The following is an 18,440-nucleotide window of genomic DNA, read 5'->3' on the forward strand; positions in this document are numbered from 1 at the left end:
AAAAAGAGAAAAAAGTTAAACTGCCGACTATTGGTACATTTACCCTATTTGCCACACAATATCGTGCTAATATTAAAATTGTGAAAAATCTTATATAGAGACTGGTTTCTTTGTAAAAGGAATATTATAGGGAGATTTTTAAATATAATGAACACTTTCAGCTTAATTTCTGAAGTAAAAGTTAAATTGAGCCGACAATTTAGCCACCGCAACCGAACGAAAATTTTTGCGCCGCCGATCATTTTGCCTATGCTTGAAGCTCTAGTCCATCCTTCCTGTCTATAGACTAGAATAATACAATACTGTAGGTATACAGACTAGTCCAATTTATAGTTCAGAATATAGTCGAAAGAGTCTAGTGAAGACTATAAAGACCACAAGCCACATTTTTTCATTGTTGTGTAGTTGTGGTCCCAATTCTAATCAAAGTGCAATTTTAATACTTTTCGAAAATAGTTCAATGCAAAAGTAAATAAAGAATTCTCTTTAAAAAAAGACAACAAGAAAAATTGCCAGCTCTACAATTTATATGCAAACACACACACACATCAACTTGTGTGAACAAAACAAATAACAACAGCTGCTCAGTTTCTCTTTTTTTGCAATGTTTTTTTCTTTTCGTTTTTTCAATTCCACTTGTTTCGCTAAAATCCCATGTGTTTTTATTGCGTTTTAAGAAATATATGTGAACAACACACAACATCAATCGAAATCACTACAAAAGAGAAAGAAGTAGAAGAAAAGAATTTTGGTTGCGAACTTTGAAATACTGGTTGCTATGTTGTTGTTGTATTTTTAACTATTGGCATTTCCGTTTCCCCATATTTATTAAGAGAAACAACATTGGCGTCGTTAACTTTCCATTTAACATAGAATGCAAGAGAGTAGTTTCTTTTTGATTATGTTGTTTACATAGTTAAAGAGAACAACAATAGCAAAACCAAATTATGGCAACAAATTTTTTACCACGGCAAATTTTACACATATGGAAATGAGGCGAATTTATTTTGCAAATGTGTAGATATTTTGCAAAAAAAAAAGAGCGTCATTGTCGTTGTTGTTGTTTGTTATTGCTGTATTTTTTTTATTTAACAATATTGAATGACAGCGACAGTGTAATGCACTTAAAGTGGAGCTTATTGTCTGGCGTACAGACTGACGACAACGACAAAGACTAGTTAAGTTTTTTTTGTCTGTTTTTTCATTTTATTTTGCCATTTTAAGTTTTTTTTCGTTAGCCGGTTGACTTGGTTGACTGGCTGTTTGCCTGGTGGCTGTACATTTAATTTCAGATTGTTTTTGTTTATTTTTGTGCTAAGATTTTGGTTGTGTGTGTATTTGTTTTACAATCTGCTGGCTGATAAATGAAAAATTTTATTCAATGAAAATCTACCATAACGTGTTATTTACCTTGTTGGTATTTGAAAAAAAATAATTTTGTTAAAGATAGTTTGTATTTTTATGTAAAAAGATAGACAGACAGAAATATAGATAGATAGATAGATAGATAGATAGATAGATAGATAGATAGATAGATAGATAGATAGATAGATAGATAGATAGATAGATAGATAGATAGATAGTTAGATAGATAGATAGATAGATAGATAGATAGATAGATAGATAGATAGAAATACAGACAGATAGATAGGTAGACAGATAGATATATAGATAGACAGACAGACAGACAGACAGATAGATAGACAGATAGACAGAAAGATAGACAGATAGACAGAAAGATAGATAGATAGATAGATAGATAGATAGATAGATAGATAGATAGATAGATAGATAGATAGATAGATAGATAGACAGACAGAAAGATAGATAAATAGATAGATAGATAGATAGATAGATAGATAGATAGATAGATAGATAGATAGATAGATAGATAGATAGATAGATAGATAGATAGATAGAAAGATAGATAGATAGATAGATAGATAGATAGATAGATAGATAGATAGTGTGATGGAATATATAATAAACTGACTCAAGATTCGACTTAAACGAACTGTTTGTTTTGTTATTAATTCTATGTTTTCTTTACTGTCATTGATTTAATTTTATGTTTGTAGTTATTGCAAAGGTTTCCTGAGTTTTAGTTTGAGGTAGGTTTGAAAATAACATGATATTAAACTTTTTTTAATTAACTACTTTACACATTCTTTTAATTTATAAAATTTTAAAAGCTACATATATACATACTACTAATTAAATTTCAAAACTAAATTCCTCCCTATTACTTATTGTTTTTTTTTTGCGATTACATTTACATGTGTTTAATTATTACGCAAACTATTACATAATGTGTTGTTTTTGTTGTGTTTTTCAAACTTATTTTTATATGGCGCCAACTTTTAGCACACACATGATGAGAAAGAAAACACCCTACTATTACTCCTCTCCACTACATTCCTATACATGTATGTACCGACATACATACATATGTAATAACCGTTGCAAACACTTTTTGCTCTCCTTTTATTTAAATCCGTTATTATTACGGTATTACAAATACATTCGCCTCCCACTCCCTTCTTTCTTATTCATTTTTTTCTCACAATAAAATAAATGACACTAACACTGTAATAAATATAGAAAAACAAGCCTGCATTGTTGTTTATTACAATTGAGAAGGGTTATTGGTTGGTAAAGGGAGGTAGGGTAAATATATTTTTGTTTTATTCATTTTTTATACAATTGGCGCCCTGTCTCTCTAATCATATGTTTTTTGTTTGTTGTTGACGTTAGCTCAAATCAAAACAAAACTATTCAGCTGTTTAAAAAATAATAATAATATGAACTTTTTTTATATGATCGCAAAAATAGTTCTAAAAAAATCTTAAAATAGACTTACATACTAGGGTTCTACAGTTGAAACGAAAAGTCGACTTTTCGACTTTTTTCATTTAAATAAAAGTCGACTTTTATACTTTTCGACTATAAGTATTTTATATATAGTCGACTTTTTTCGAGTTTTTCCGACTATTTTAGAGTTTTTGACTTTTTTCCACTTTTTTAAAATTTTTGACTTGTTTCTACAATTTTCGATTTTTCGACTTTTTTTTGGCTTTTTACGACTTTTCGACATTTTTCGACTTTAATCGACTTTTTTCGAATTACCGATTTTTTCGACTTTTTGACTGTCAGACTTTTCGGCTTTTTTCGACTTTTATTCACAAAGTCGATTTTTCGACTTTTTTGGAACAAAATAGTCGACTTTGACTTTTCGACTTTTTTCGACAAAAAGTCGATTGTTCGATTATTCGAAAGTCGATTTATAGAACCCTATTACATACTATCAAGAATCTATATCTAACCTCATTCTTCAATAAGGTTTAATCATTCATCCTTTGATATTTTATTATTTTTCAATGTTCAATGAGTTTAAGCTTTAACAAAACCGAAGCATATAAAAAGGTTCTTGAGCGTTGTGGAGAAAGAAAAAGTGGAAAGGACTGCAACATAGAGACTTATTTACAACTAGTTCACTTTTAGACAATGTTGGGCCTTATAAATAAAAGGATATACTTTAAATGTACGATTCACTTAAGTTGATCACAAAATCCACAAATTAAATTAAAACTACAAAATTTGTAAATCCGTTTTGTCAACCCAGTTCTCCATGTAAATGTGTGCAGCAGTAATTGTCAGCAGTAGGTGAAGGTTGCCAAAGACAACTTTGTGTTGTTTTATTATTATATATATTTCTCTTTTTTATTTTAATTTCCAATAGTATGTTGGTTGGTTAGTTGGCATTATTAAGGATATAATATATAATATGTAAAAAAATGTGGTTGTCAGAATAAATATTGAGTGGAAAATGTTTAAAAATACACTATTCGTTTTTTATCCTTTTTATTTTAAATAAATATCTAGAGTATTAGGTCATAGTTGACGTCATCAACATTGATTTTTCCCGGGGTTTCTTGACCTATTTAGTGTTTTTGTTTAAGAGAAATGACGTTTGCCCGGTAATTTGTAGTTTTGTTTTTATTTCTTGTTTAAATGTAGAATTATGTTTGTAATGTTGTCGTAAATATATATGTATTGCAATTACTTAATGGGGACAACAATTGGTATTTGTAAAATTGCCTATAAAAAGTTTAGTTTAATGGTAGTAAAAGTACCGCCTATTACATGTTTGTTCTCTAGACCTGAGGGGTCTATAGATTATTAAATACTGAAATAAAAGAAGTTTCAATTCACCCAACAAGGATTTGTTGGGCATTGCAAGATATATTCAGTGATTTTTAGTTAAAGTTAACTAGAACTGAACTTAAATAGCACAAGACCTAAACTAGAATTGAACTAGAACTGGACTAGAGAACTTAACTAGAACTTAACTAGAACTTAACTAGAACTGAACTAGAACTGAACTAGAAATGAACTAGAACTGAACTAGAACTGAACTAGAACTGAACTAGAACTGAACTAGAACTGAACTAGAACTGAACTAGAACTGAACTAGAACTGAACTAGAACTGAACTAGAACTGAACTAGAACTGAAGAAGAACTGAAGAAGAACTGAACTAGAACTGAACTAGAACTGAACTAGAATTGAACTAAAACTGAACTAGAACTGAAATAGAACTGAAATAGAACTGAAATAGAACTGAACTAGAACTGAACTAGAACTGAACTAGAACTGAACTAGAACTGATTTAGAACTGAACTAGAACTGAACTAGAACTGAACTAGAACTGAACTAGAACTGAACTAGAACTGAACTAGAACTGAACTAGAACTGAACTAGAACTGAACTAGAACTGAACTAGAACTGAACTAGAACTGAACTAGAACTGAACTAAAACTGAACTAGAACTGAACTAGAACTGAACTAGAACAGAACTAGAACTGAACCAGAATTGAACTAGAACTGAACTAGAACTGGAATAGAACTGAACTCGAACTGAAGTAGAACTGAACTAGAACTGAACTAGAACTGAACTAGAACTAAACCAGAACAAAAAAACTGAAATAAAACTAGACTAAAACTAAAGAACAACACAAAAACTAAAGAACAACACTGAAACTAAACAACAACTGATCTAGAACTGGACTAGAAATGATCTTGAACTGAACTAGAGCTAAAAAAAGGACTGAACTAGAACTTAAATCGAACTCTTCACCTTATACTTTCTTATAAAAGAAAACTCGGGTTATGTTTTTTTGTTACCCTTCCAGTTTCTCTTTGGTTTTGATTTTACTCTTCTAAATCTAAAAAAAAAAAATAAAAAAATACATAAAAATTTTTTAATACACATTATTTTTGTAAGGAAGCTCAGATATAAACTCCAACAACTAGATGATAAAAATATGTAAGAACAACAATAATATGTACATATACTCACAACTTGCAAAGACTCGTAAACATAAGAGGAATCATGCTTCTGCTACGGATGGAAATAAGAAAAAACAAATATTAACAACCAAACAATCAAATATAAACAGAAAAAATATCTGTGCTAGAATGCAATGGAATTTTCATTGGAATGGAATGCAGTTTCATTCACCTTTTAATATGTTGCACACACACACACTTACTGCGTTCTTCTTATTGTAGCTGGTATACGTTTGTATATAAACATTTTTATTATATGTCAGCTGCTTTATGTTGTTTGCTTATAAAGCTGTTTGGTCTTTCGGTTGGTTGCATGATTGTGTGGCTGCAGCAGCATTAGCACTAACTAGTGGGGTTTTTTGAAGCTTTTGTTCATTATTAATGATGACGTTGGATTAGTCGAGTAGTACATATGTTTGGTGATGAATGATGCTATTTTCTCTTGCTTTATTTAGCTTTGTTGCTTTGGAATTTTGCTTTATTGTGTGTGGGCTAAGCAATTCTAAGGCGAAACGGCAAAAATTATTTTACAAGAAATCAATTCGCCATAAAATGTAACAATGTATTTAAATGAGAGCCTAAAAAGGAAAATATAACAAGAATAGGTATACACAAGATATTCGGAAAAAACATGTTTGTAAATAAACTTTTTATTGCACAAAACGCTGCGCAACATAGTAGATTAGAATGTTTGTGAGAGTTGCCAGACTTTTTTAGATAGATAGATAGATAGATAGATAGATAGATAGATAGATAGATAGATAGATAGATAGATAGATAGATAGATAGATAGATAGATAGATATATAGATTGATAGATTGATAGATTGATAGATAGATAGATAGATAGATAGATAGATAGATAGATAGATAGATAGATAGATAGATAGATAGATAGATAGATAGATTGATAGATTGATAGATAGATAGATAGATAGATAGATAGATAGATAGATAGATAGATAGATAGATAGATAGATAGATATAACGTCAAATAGCTGTAAAAAGGCCTGGAAAACAGTCACTGAAAGACCTTTTCGCCAAAATTTTTCAATAATCTAAAAATATAGGTACATTGTAAATTGATCCCCTTTTCAATAGGAATAGAGAGAAAGAAAAGCTTCGCTTTACAAATGCATTAAGAATCTTTATTTTTTGTTTGTTCCTATCATGCAATCAAATTCATTTTCATCTAACTCAGGCATCATTACAATACACCACCGTGTACAAATAGAATAATGCAATAAAACAAATTGAAAATATGAGGTTTTACATAATTTTCGAGAAGTTCACACGTATCGAAAAAGTAATGTTTGTTTGGTTCTTTGTTTTCAAGGAATGTAGTTTTGCAACTTTTTTTCTTAAACCAACAATAGCAACAACAACAGTCAGATGCAGATACCGATTATAATTAATGTAATAATTTACAACAAATAATAAGATTTACATTTGTTCAATTCACAATCGATGTTGTAGTGTTGTATGAGTTGTATATCAGCAGCAGCTACAATAGTCATAACAATGTTGTTGGTATTTTCTATGCAAAAGCTCTATACAACTCATACGACAATTTTTCATATGTTTTTCGAATGTTGTAAGAAATTTTAGTGTTGCCAATTGTTTATTTGAACATATAAACAAAAATTCAAACGATTTTGGCATAAAAAACGATAAAATGGTAACACTGAAATCAAAAACAAACAGCTGTTTACAAAAACAAAAAAACTAAAATTTTATTAAAAATAATTAATTTATTAGTTTAAAATGTGGAATATGAAAATAAAAGAATTGAAAATTCAAAGACATTAAATTAATTAATTTAATATTTTTTGATTTTTTATCTTTTGACATTGTTATGTGTATTTGTTTTGATTGTTTTTTTTTTTTTGAAAAATTGCTATCGTGATTTTGTTGTGAACATTTCATTCACAATAGTTGATTTTATATGGAACAGCTGTTCAATGTTTACAAAATTCCATCAACAAATTACACAACAGAAGAATATTTTTCACGACAAGAATGTTAGTGAACGAAAAAAGTGAAAAGGGAACATAATTCACGTGAAATGATGTTTGGCGATAGGGGTGTGTGTACATATATTGCCTATTCTATAGTTTAGTATATGGACTAGTAAATAGTCTAGTCTATAGTCTGTTCTATAATCTACTCTTTAGTATAGTCTAACCTTGTTTATATTCTAGTATGTAGTCTAGCGTATAGTCTAATCTGTAGGGTAGATTATAGTCTAATCTATATTATAGTCTGTTGTCTTGTCTATAGTCTGTTCTTTAATGTACTCTATAGTCTAGTCTAGCCTTGTTCATAATCTAGTATGTAGTCTAGCCTATAGTATAATATGTAGTGTAGATTATAGTCTAATCTATAGTCTAGTCTGTAGTCTTGTCAATAGTCTAGTTCTGGCTATATTCTTGTTAAAATTGTGGTTTTTTAGAATAGAATAAACTATAATGTAATCTAATTTTTAGTATACAGACTCTATATTATAATAGTTTACAATCTTGTGCGGTGTCTAGTTTATAGTATAGTATATAGTTAGTTCCATATTCTTGTAATCTAGCCTATGATCTCGTTCATAATTTGGATTATAGTTCAATCTTTCATCCACTCTGTATACTTGATTCTTAAATTAATATATTCTATATTCTAATCGAGTCTTATAATCGATTTAATCTGGGCTTGAGATTTCTCTATTGTCTAGTCTATACACTAGTCTAGCTTAGATCAACCATGACATCAATCTTGGCCTTAAATTAGGACAAATAAAACCATTTGTTCAATTGAAAAACTTCAATTAATTGTACTAAATAAAAAATATTTATTTTGCTTACAGATTACAACTAGATGACTCTGGAGGAGAATCCTATATAATACCGGGCGACGGTCAAGCATACGAAGAAACACATACAACTATTAAATCACGTCAACGTCTTAACAGCAATTCAATGTCATCGACAACCGGAGGAGGTAATAGTATGAGTGGTACAAAATTAGCATGCGGTACACTGCCGCCACCACCGCCCATTAATAAGACCACACTTGAAAATGAGAAACGTATGCGACGTGAAATCGCTAACAGTAACGAACGTAGACGTATGCAGAGTATTAATGCCGGTTTTCAAAATTTACGTTTATTACTACCACGTCATGAAGGTGAAAAATTGAGTAAGGTAAGTGTCTTGACAATTAGTTAAACAATAATCACACAATTTATGTGTTAAGTTAATATTTATTTATCTACAAGTTTGTGAAGGCAATAAAAGAAAATTATAAAATACAAGTCCTTGATGTTGTCGGGAAAACTGTTATATAAATAAATATTATCAGATTTATTAGTCCTTGATAATTTGTTATGAATTAAAATCTGTGGCTAAATCATATGTTTATTTATACGCATTTTAAAATTTTTTATGCAATATTCAGCTGTTGGTTGTTGCCACAACTACGACTTTTGTATACTACGTCACTCATTTATAATGTGTAGACGAGGTATTTGAATTTTTATTCATAATTTTACTGCAACATGTATGAAGAATGTATGTTGATAAATATTTTAAGTATTTTTGTTCTCTTTTTTCATTTATATTTTGTTACAATCTTCGTCAGCAAAAACTCAAAATAAGAACCATACACTGAAGGACACAAAACTTAAAAATAAAAAAAAACTTTTTAACAAAATATGATACACTATTCCCAAGTTGCTTTAGACATGTGTGTGCTTGCTTATACATACTACGTTTCTTTTCAATTCTCAATGTTTTTGAATATATTGCATCTTGAACAAAAAAATACTGACCCAACCGCCTTTTATCATGCGTTTTAAGTTTCATCTCAAGCATTTGTTGATTTTTGTGTGTAAAAAATATTGTCGTAGGTCGAAATCACCTAGAAATTTTTAATCATATCAATGTTAAATTGTGATGTCTGAAGGTTTTTTGATTATTATTAAGTTTAATGTTTATTTATATTTCGTTTTTTGAAGTGTTTTTTTTTTTTAAACTAAACAATAATTCAAGACAAATGAATTTTAATACATGTTTACAGTGTACAAACTTTTATGTCAGGATAAACAATTTTCTTATGAAACTTTTCTGTTAAGTCAAACTAATTTTATTAAATTTTTTTGTCAAAACAAAAACATTTTTAAAGAAAATGTCTTTAACGATATGTCAAGACAAAATAATTTTGTTAAGACTAAGAAGGCAAATTTTCTAAAGAAATTTTATGTCAAGACAAAAAATGTTCTAAAGAAATTTTATGTCAAGACAAAAAAGTTCTCAAGAAATTTTATGTCAAGACAAAAAATGTTCTAAAGAAATTTTATGTCAAGACAAAAAATGTTCTAAAGAAATTTTATGTCAAGACAAAAAATGTTCTAAAGAAATTTTATGTCAAGACAAAAAATGTTCTAAAGAAATTTAAGTCAAGACAAAAAGTTTTCTAAAGAAATTTTATGTTAAGACAAAAAATTTTCTAAAGAAATTTTATGTTAAGACAAAAAATTTTCTAAAGAAATTTTATGTTAAGACAAAAAATTTTCTAAAGAAATTTTATGTTAAGACAAAAAATTTTCTAAAGAAATTTTATGTTAAGACAAAAAATTTTCTAAAGAAATTTTATGTTAAGACAAAAAATTTTCTAAAGAAATTTTATGTTAAGACAAAAAATTTTCTAAAGAAATTTTATGTCAAGACAAAAAATTTTATGTTAAGACAAAAAATTTTCTAAAGAAATTTTATGTTAAGACAAAAAATTTTATAATGAAATTTTATGTTAAGACAAAAAATTTTATAATGAAATTTTATGTTAAGACAAAAAATTTTGTATAGAAATTTTATGTCAAGACAAAAAATTTTCTAAAGAAATTTTATGTCAAGACAAAAAATTTTCTAAAGAAATTTTATGTCAAGACAAAAAATTTTCTAAAGAAATTTTATGTCAAGACAAAAAATTTTCTGATGAAATTTTATGTCAAGACAAAAAATTTTCTGATGAAATTTTATGTCAAGACAAAAAATTTTCTGATGAAATTTTATGTCAAGACAAAAAATTTTCTAATGAAATTTTATGTCAAGACAAAAAATTTTCTAATGAAATTTTATGTCAAGACAAAAAATTTTCTAATGAAATTTTATGTAAAGACAAAAAATTTTCTAATGAAATTTTATGTAAAGACAAAAAATTTTCTAATGAAATTTTATGTCAAGACAAAAAATTTTCTAATGAAATTTTATGTCAAGACAAAAAATTTTCTTATGAAATTTTATGTCGAGACAAAAAATTTTCTAATGAAATTTTATGTCGAGACAAAAAATTTTCTAATGAAATTTTATGTCAAGACAAAAAATTTTCTAATGAAATTTTATGTAAAGACAAAAAATTTTCTAAAGAAATTCTAAAGAAATTTTATGTCTTAAGAAATTTTATGTCAAGACAAAAAATTTTCTAATGAAATTTTATGTTAAGACAAAAAATTTTCTAATGAAATTTTATTTTAAGACAAAAAATTTTCTAATGAAATTTTATTTTAAGACAAAAAATTTTCTAATGAAATTTTATGTCAAGACAAAAAATTTTCTGATGAAATTTTATGTCAAGACAAAAAATTTTCTAATGAAATTTTATGTCAAGACAAAAAATTTTCTAATGAAATTTTATGTCAAGACAAAAAATTTTCTAATGAAATTTTATGTCAAGACAAAAAATTTTCTAATGAAATTTTATGTCAAGACAAAAAATTTTGTATAGAAATTTTATGTCAAGACAAAAAATTTTGTATAGAAATTTTGTCAAGACAAAAAATTTCCTAAAGAAATTTTATGTCAAGACAAAAAATTTTCTAAAGAAATTCTAAAGAAATTTTATGTCTTAAGAAATTTTATGTCTTATAAATTTTATGTCAAGACAAAAAATTTGTTTGCCAAGACAAACAAAGTTTCAAAAGTTTTCTAGAAATTGTATGTCAAGATAAAAACTTAAAATTTCTTAACATAGGAAGGCTTTAAATTGAAAATTATGATATTAACATCTGATATGTCATGTGGCAAGCAAACATTTCATATTTGTACGTTTTTTTAAAAAATAGCAAAAAAAACTTAAAATTTGGTATATTAAATAAAAAAAACATGTTACTACTACAACATAATAAAATCAGGTCGTTTTTTACACAAAATACTACAAAAACAAAAGTAAATATTCATGGTCTCTCTTTATAAAACAATTAAGGATGGAATATTATTTGTAACTACTACAACTATTACTCCAGTTTCTACTTTTAAGAATATCAACATCAACACACAAATCATTTAAAATAAATTTGCTGATGCCGCACCCATCACTCAAAAACCGAATAAACGACTTGTCTGACTTATGGTGACGTTGTAAAAGTGTATGAAGTGCATATTTAAACGGTATACAATTCTTAAACTATATTACAAATATTCAGACCCATTCCCACCTACTCGACCCAAATATGGCTTTCCAAAAGATTCTTTCTTATTGCTGCTAGCAGTTTACATATACATATACATCTATTTATATATGTATGTACGATGCACTAGTTGTCGGTTTTGAGTGTTTGAGAAAAAATATATATGTACACATGTATATAAACTAAAAGGTTAATGACCTTCTATTCATTAACGTGAAATATATAAATATTTAACACAATTTTTCCTAAAGTCAAATTTTTTTGAGTTTTCTTAAAAATATAAACTTTTTCCTAATATATCTTCAATTTGATCAAATTTTTCATATGATATAACTATTGAAATATTGGTGTAGGTTTACAGAAATTTTAGCAAACTATTTAACCTATATGAAATTTGAAATTTTTTTCTAAGGCTTTATTTTTTATTTTACAAAAATAAAACATAGTATTGGAAAAGAAAATATACTCCCATTACTCCTAGTATTATTTATGTAAATGTAACAGCTTATCGAAAACGGCGCCTGTTATTTTGGAAACTGTTGTAATTGTAAAAAAAAACAAGGAATATTGTAACACACACATGCGAACACTTGGAATGTTTTATAATATTTTCCGTTTTTTCTTTTGTCATTTTAAATATCGATCCATTTTCCAGTTTTCCCGTACATCGAGGGCATACAAAAAAAAAAAACATAACAGAAAAAACATGCTAGCAGAAAAACTACCCTCTCTGGAACGCTCTGATTTTTGTTTGTTTTATTTTCAATATCACCAGCAAATTTAACAAAAACCCACCCACCAGTACCCACTTGAAATTATGTTATTTAACAGTGGAGCTATTTATATTCTTATAAGATTTATATATTTTTCATTAATATAAATATGAATTTCTAAATTTTTGTCTTGATGTAAATTTTGTCCAGCCATTAAATTGTTTTATTAACATAAAATTTCTTAAAAAATTTTATGTTTTAATCTTTTTTTCTTAACATAAATTTTTTTTGCCTTGACATAATATTTCTTTATAAAATTGTTTGTCATGATATAAAATTCCTTCAGAAAACTGTTTGTGTTGATATAAAACTTCATAACAAAATTTTTTTTCTTGACAATCTTTAGAAATTTTTTGTTTTTTTATTGTTAGTCTTGACATAAAATTTCTTTAGGAAATTTTTTTGTCTTGACATTAAATTTCTTTACAAAATTTTTGTCTTGATGTTAAATTTCTTTACAAAATTTTTTGTCTTGACATTAAATTTTTTTAGAAAATTTCTTTAGAAAATTTTTTGTCTTGACATTAAATTTCTTTAGAAAATTTTTTGTCTTGACATTAAATTTCTTTAGAAAATTTTTTGTCTTGACATTAAATTTCTTTAGAAAATTTTTTGTCTTGACATTAAATTTCTTTAGAAAATTTTTTGTCTTGACATTAAATTTCTTTAGAAAATTTTTTGTCTTGACATTAAATTTCTTTAGAAAATTTTTTGTCTTGACATTAAATTTCTTTAGAAAATTTTTTGTCTTGACATTAAATTTCTTTAGAAAATTTTTTGTCTTGACATTAAATTTCTTTAGAAAATTTTTTGTCTTGTCTCTAAATTTCTTTAGAGAATTTTTTGTCTTGACATACAATTTCTTTGGACAACTTTGATCTTTTCATTAAATTTCTTAAAAACATTTTTTATCTTAACATGAGATTTTTTTACAGTTTTTGTCTTGACATTTTTTTATTATTTGTCTTGACATAAAATTTCTTAATTTTTTAAAATTACTTTAAATTTTAAGTCTTTAGAAAATTGTTTGTCTTCACATAAAATATATTTGGAAAATTTTTATCTTGATATAAATTTCTGTAAAAAAATTTTTCTTGATATATTTTTTTTTTAATATTTGTCTTAATTTAATTATAAAATCTCTTTGAAATTGTTTTGTCTTGATATAAATTTTCTCTAGAAAATTGTTTGTCTTGACATAAAATTTTTTATCTTAACATGAGATTTTTCTTTTAATTTTTTGTCTTGACATATTTTTTTTTTTAATTTTTTATCTTGACGTAGAAATTTAAAAATTTCCTTAAATTACTTTAGATGTTAAGTCGTGATTTAAAATTATTTTAGAATAATTTGAATTTTGCTCCACTATCTATTCTGTTTTTCCCAAACATATGATAAAACAAAATACACTTGCTGTACTGGCGCCACCGTCATCCTTAACCTCCTACTCTTTGGTATTTTCATAGTTATATGAACCAACCATATGTAGTATTATATACTCGAATTATATTTACTATAACTATTTTATTTTTCTTTGTTTGTTTTATTCTGTTTACTCCTGGTAGGTGGTAGTAGTTTTTCACTATTCCTTAATTTCACAAAAAAAAAAAAAAAACACACCTCTATGGCACATTTTTCGGCAGTTTTAAAAGGATTTAATTCATTGGTGTTTCAGTACATTTTTTCCCTTCAAATATCGAAAATTTTGTTGAGTCCAATATACCATATCCTTCTCAGCTTATCGATACGACATTCACACTATCTTGAAGTCATCAGTCTCTTTAGCGTCTCTTCTAATCAATCTAAAGGAACATCACGTTAGTGTCTCCAAGTAATATATCGGGTAATCAATCGTCATTTTAGTATTTTCCTTAAATTTCTAACAATTTGATTGACACGAGTTAATGTCGGCAACAGTTATCCCCCAATTGCAGGGCTGGTTGTGTATTAAATTTACAGTTTTGTTTTCACATTTTCCTTTCTGCACTCTTCTGTGTTCTCATTAATTTTTCTGTGTGCGAGCGTCTGTTTCTATATATTCTAAATACAAATGTACATAGTATAGAGCTTGTCCCGGTTATAAAGGTTCGCACAATAACCCCAAAAAAAAAGTATACATATTATACGCCCGTTTTTTTTGTTTCTGTTACCATAATTTTGATCATGCGCTCTAAATTGTAGTACAGCAGTCTCATATGTAACAAAAGGTTTATTAAATACATATGTATGTATTTTTACACACAATTATCATTTGTACAAAATTCTTACTCATTAGTTAATTTATGTTTAAAATTATTTTTTTTTATTAATTACATATTTTTTTAATTTTAACAAATTCATTTTCTAAAATTTCAACATGGATTTTATTTTCAAAACTGCATTCTATAAAATTTGAAAATTTTTTCTTAATTTAAAAAAAAAATTATGCCGAGAAATAATTTCTCAGTTTAAAAAAAAAAAAAAACAATTTTTGTTAAAACTGAATTTTCTGTAGCAACTTCAAGGTAATTTCTACAGAAATTTTATGTCAAGATAAAACTTTTTGTAAAAATAAAATTGTCTATTAAGGCAATGTCTAAAAGAAAACATATTTTTCTATAGAAATTTTATGTCCTGACATAATTTTCTAAACAGATTTTATGTTAACATAAAATTTTCTACAGAAATTTAATGTGAAGACAATTTTTTTTATGAATTGTAATTTATGCCATGTCTTTCTAATGTCATTACAAAAATATCTAAAGAATTTTATGTCAAGACAAAATTTTTTATAGAAATTTATACCAAAACGCAATTTATTATATATGTCAAGACATAACTTTCTATACATATTTTATGTTTACACAAAATGTTTATGTTTACACAAAATTTTTATGTTTTTATATTTTATGTTTAAACAAAATTTTCTACAGAAATGTTATGACAAGACACAATTTTTTTATAAAAATTTAATGTCAAGACAAAAATTTTAAGAATTGTAATTCATTACAAAAATATTGAGAGAATTTTATGTCAAGACAAAATTTTTTATAGAAATTTAATTTTCAAACAATTTCGTCAAGACAAAATTTTCTATAATATACCAAGACACAATTTCTTATATATGTCAAGACATAACTTTCTATACATATTTTATGTTTACACAAAATTTTCTACAGAAATGTGATAACAAGAAAAAATTTTTTGTAGAAATTTAATGTTAAGACAAAAATTTTAAGAATTGTAATTCGTTACAAAAAAATCTAAAGAATTTTATGTCAAGACAAAATTTTTTATAGAAATGTAATGTCAAAACAAATTTTCTATAGAAAATTAGTTACAATAAAACATTTTTTTTTAAATATAATGTTAAGACAAAATTTTCTATAATAGACATAATTTTCTATACATATTTTATGTTAAGACAAAATGTTTTAAAGAAAGTTTATGTCAAGACACAATTTTCTAAAGAAATTTAATGACAAGACAATTTTTTATAGATTGTTATTCATGGCAAACCTTTTATATGTCATTACAAAAATATCTAAAGAATTTTATGTTAAAACAAAATTTTCGATAAAAATTAATGTCAAAATAGGTGACAATACAAAATTTTTTTAAAAAAATTTAATGTCAAGACAAAATTTTCTATAATATATGAAGACGCAATTTTTTCTATATGTCAAGACATAATTTTCTATACAGATTTTATGTTAAGACAAAATTGTCTATAATATATCAAAATGCAGTATCTTATATATTTCAAGACATAATTTTCTATAGTTTATGTTATAGAAATTTAATATCAAGACATATTTTTTATGAATTGTAATTTGTGGCAAAACTTTTTTTAAAGAAAATTAATGTCAAAAGAAAATTTTCTATAAAAAATTTATGTCAATACTAAAATGTCTAAAGAATTTTATGTTAAGACAAAAGTTTTGATAGAAATTTATTGTCTTAACAAATTTTCTAAGGAAAATTAACAATTTTATTTCAAGACAAAATTTTCCATAATAATACATACCTCAAGACGTAATTTCTTATATACAATTTTATGTCACGATAAATTTTCAAGCAAAGTTTTGTCAAAACAAAAATTTATTTTCTTAATTTTCTTAAAAAATATTTTTAATATTTTGTTGCAACAATAAAATTAAAAAAAACAATTAGAAATTTAAAATATCAAATGACAAAAACAAATACGAATCAAACTCATAAAATAAATCGATAACTAAGAAAAAGAGTAAGCGAGAAAAAAGAAAAACATATGATGGAATGTGGGTGGCATACGGATTGCATTGAGTGATATATAAATGTTTACATTTGCAAAAATGTAAACAAAATAAAAATACTAAATGCGTGTGTGTGTAAATTTTCTCTTTTAGAAACAGTGTTGCATTTTTTATGACACATAAATAACAACCGCAAATATATGTATGTATAAACAACAACAACTGACAGACAGACAGATAGATAGATATCATAATAACATACAACTTTGTGGTATTTGTGGGGCTGTTAAATGAATACAAACTTTAAATTTATTACTATATTTACTGCAAATGTACTACATCTCTTCTCTCTATGTGCATTAACTTTCTAAAAGGAACTAAAGTTATTTTTAGACAAGCATTTTTTTCTTTGTAATTTAATGCAGTTGTCTGTCACAATACTACGCTTTCAAAACATCAATCTATACATCAATCAATCAGTTAAATAGTTCTCTTTCTCTTTTCTATTTGCAATTTTACACCTTTTTAAAAAAATTTTTTATATTTTAGTTGCAGAGTGAGTAATTATTTTAAGTACATATATTTTTTTCTATTATTTACTATGTTTTGAAAAAAAAAACTAAAAAAGTACTATTTTCATTCGTTCATCACTGTCATACAATTTTTCATTCATAAACCAGAAAAAAAAGATCAAAGAGGTTGATTTTTACTATGAATGAATTGAGGCACTAGTTTGGTGGCTCTTGTTTTAGTTTTTTTTTGCTATATTCACGTTTTATTTTTCTATTTTCTAAAAATATACCACACGTTAATTAAATATGTCGCGTCAACATTGATTAGATTTTGTAAAAGTTTTACAAATATTTAGGGTATTCACACAGTGTGCTTAACAAGTCATATTGTCATAAAATACTAAAGTTTTATGATTGTTTAAAAAATTGTTATTGTGCTTCAAAGAAAACTGACTGGCAGCCAACGAACGTATTAAAAATAACAGGCGTCAGAAAATATTACCAGCTTTGTCATTCACAGCTGTTTATGTTTTTAAACATTTTCGTTTATCCAAATTAAATAAAGAAAATATTTTAAATTTTTATAAAAATGTAATCGATTGTATAATTCACTCCAATACGCCTGTTATGCACAAACTGATTAGTTTTTGTCTGGGTTTTGCCATTTTTGCAAAAAATATTTGTAGCTGACTAAAATTTAAAATAGCACACTTTTAAGGGTTTTCACAGCTGCCACATTTTTTCGTATTATTTAATCCGGCTTTACACGATCACACAAGTAATATGATCTGTCAAAATTTTATGTAGAAGAGTACGGATGTGATCGTCTAAACGCAATATGTAATGAAACCATCACACATTGAGAGAGAATACAGATGGAAAATTTGACAGTCGTATGGCTCTCTTCATTTTTTGAAATGATTCAAAAAACAAGCCGGTTTCATTAGATCAGGGATGTATTTTTATGTAAACACATATAAAAAAGTGAAACAGCTGTTTCCATCTGACTTTTTAATTGTTTTATACCAATCTTGTAAACACAATAAATATAAATTATACGACTTTTATTCTCTTTTTTGTCATACGGATGGAATTTCATTTTACTTTTTCATTAGACTTGTCGTACGTAAAGTGTGATCGTCTGAA

The 18,440-nt window shown here is 26.1% G+C and overlaps 1 protein-coding gene and 1 long non-coding RNA gene across 2 annotated transcripts in view; one reads left to right on the forward strand and one right to left on the reverse strand.

Moving 5' to 3' along the window:
• Nucleotides 1-18,440, forward strand: part of LOC111681703 — a 35,104-nt gene that overhangs the window by 3,874 nt on the left and 12,790 nt on the right. The window contains exon 2 of the mRNA XM_023443591.2: nucleotides 8,199-8,535. Coding sequence (XP_023299359.2) covers nucleotides 8,199-8,535 — 337 coding nt within the window. The remainder of the gene's footprint in view (nucleotides 1-8,198; nucleotides 8,536-18,440) is intronic.
• Nucleotides 5,021-5,657, reverse strand: LOC124419510. Its single transcript, XR_006940656.1, has 3 exons — nucleotides 5,521-5,657; nucleotides 5,359-5,400; nucleotides 5,021-5,224 (listed from the first exon to the last, which is right to left on the reverse strand). It is a non-coding gene; the product is annotated as an uncharacterized LOC124419510 (long non-coding RNA).

This window comes from Lucilia cuprina, chromosome 2 (assembly GCF_022045245.1).
Source record: "Lucilia cuprina isolate Lc7/37 chromosome 2, ASM2204524v1, whole genome shotgun sequence".
NCBI classification, from domain to species: domain Eukaryota; kingdom Metazoa; phylum Arthropoda; class Insecta; order Diptera; family Calliphoridae; genus Lucilia; species Lucilia cuprina.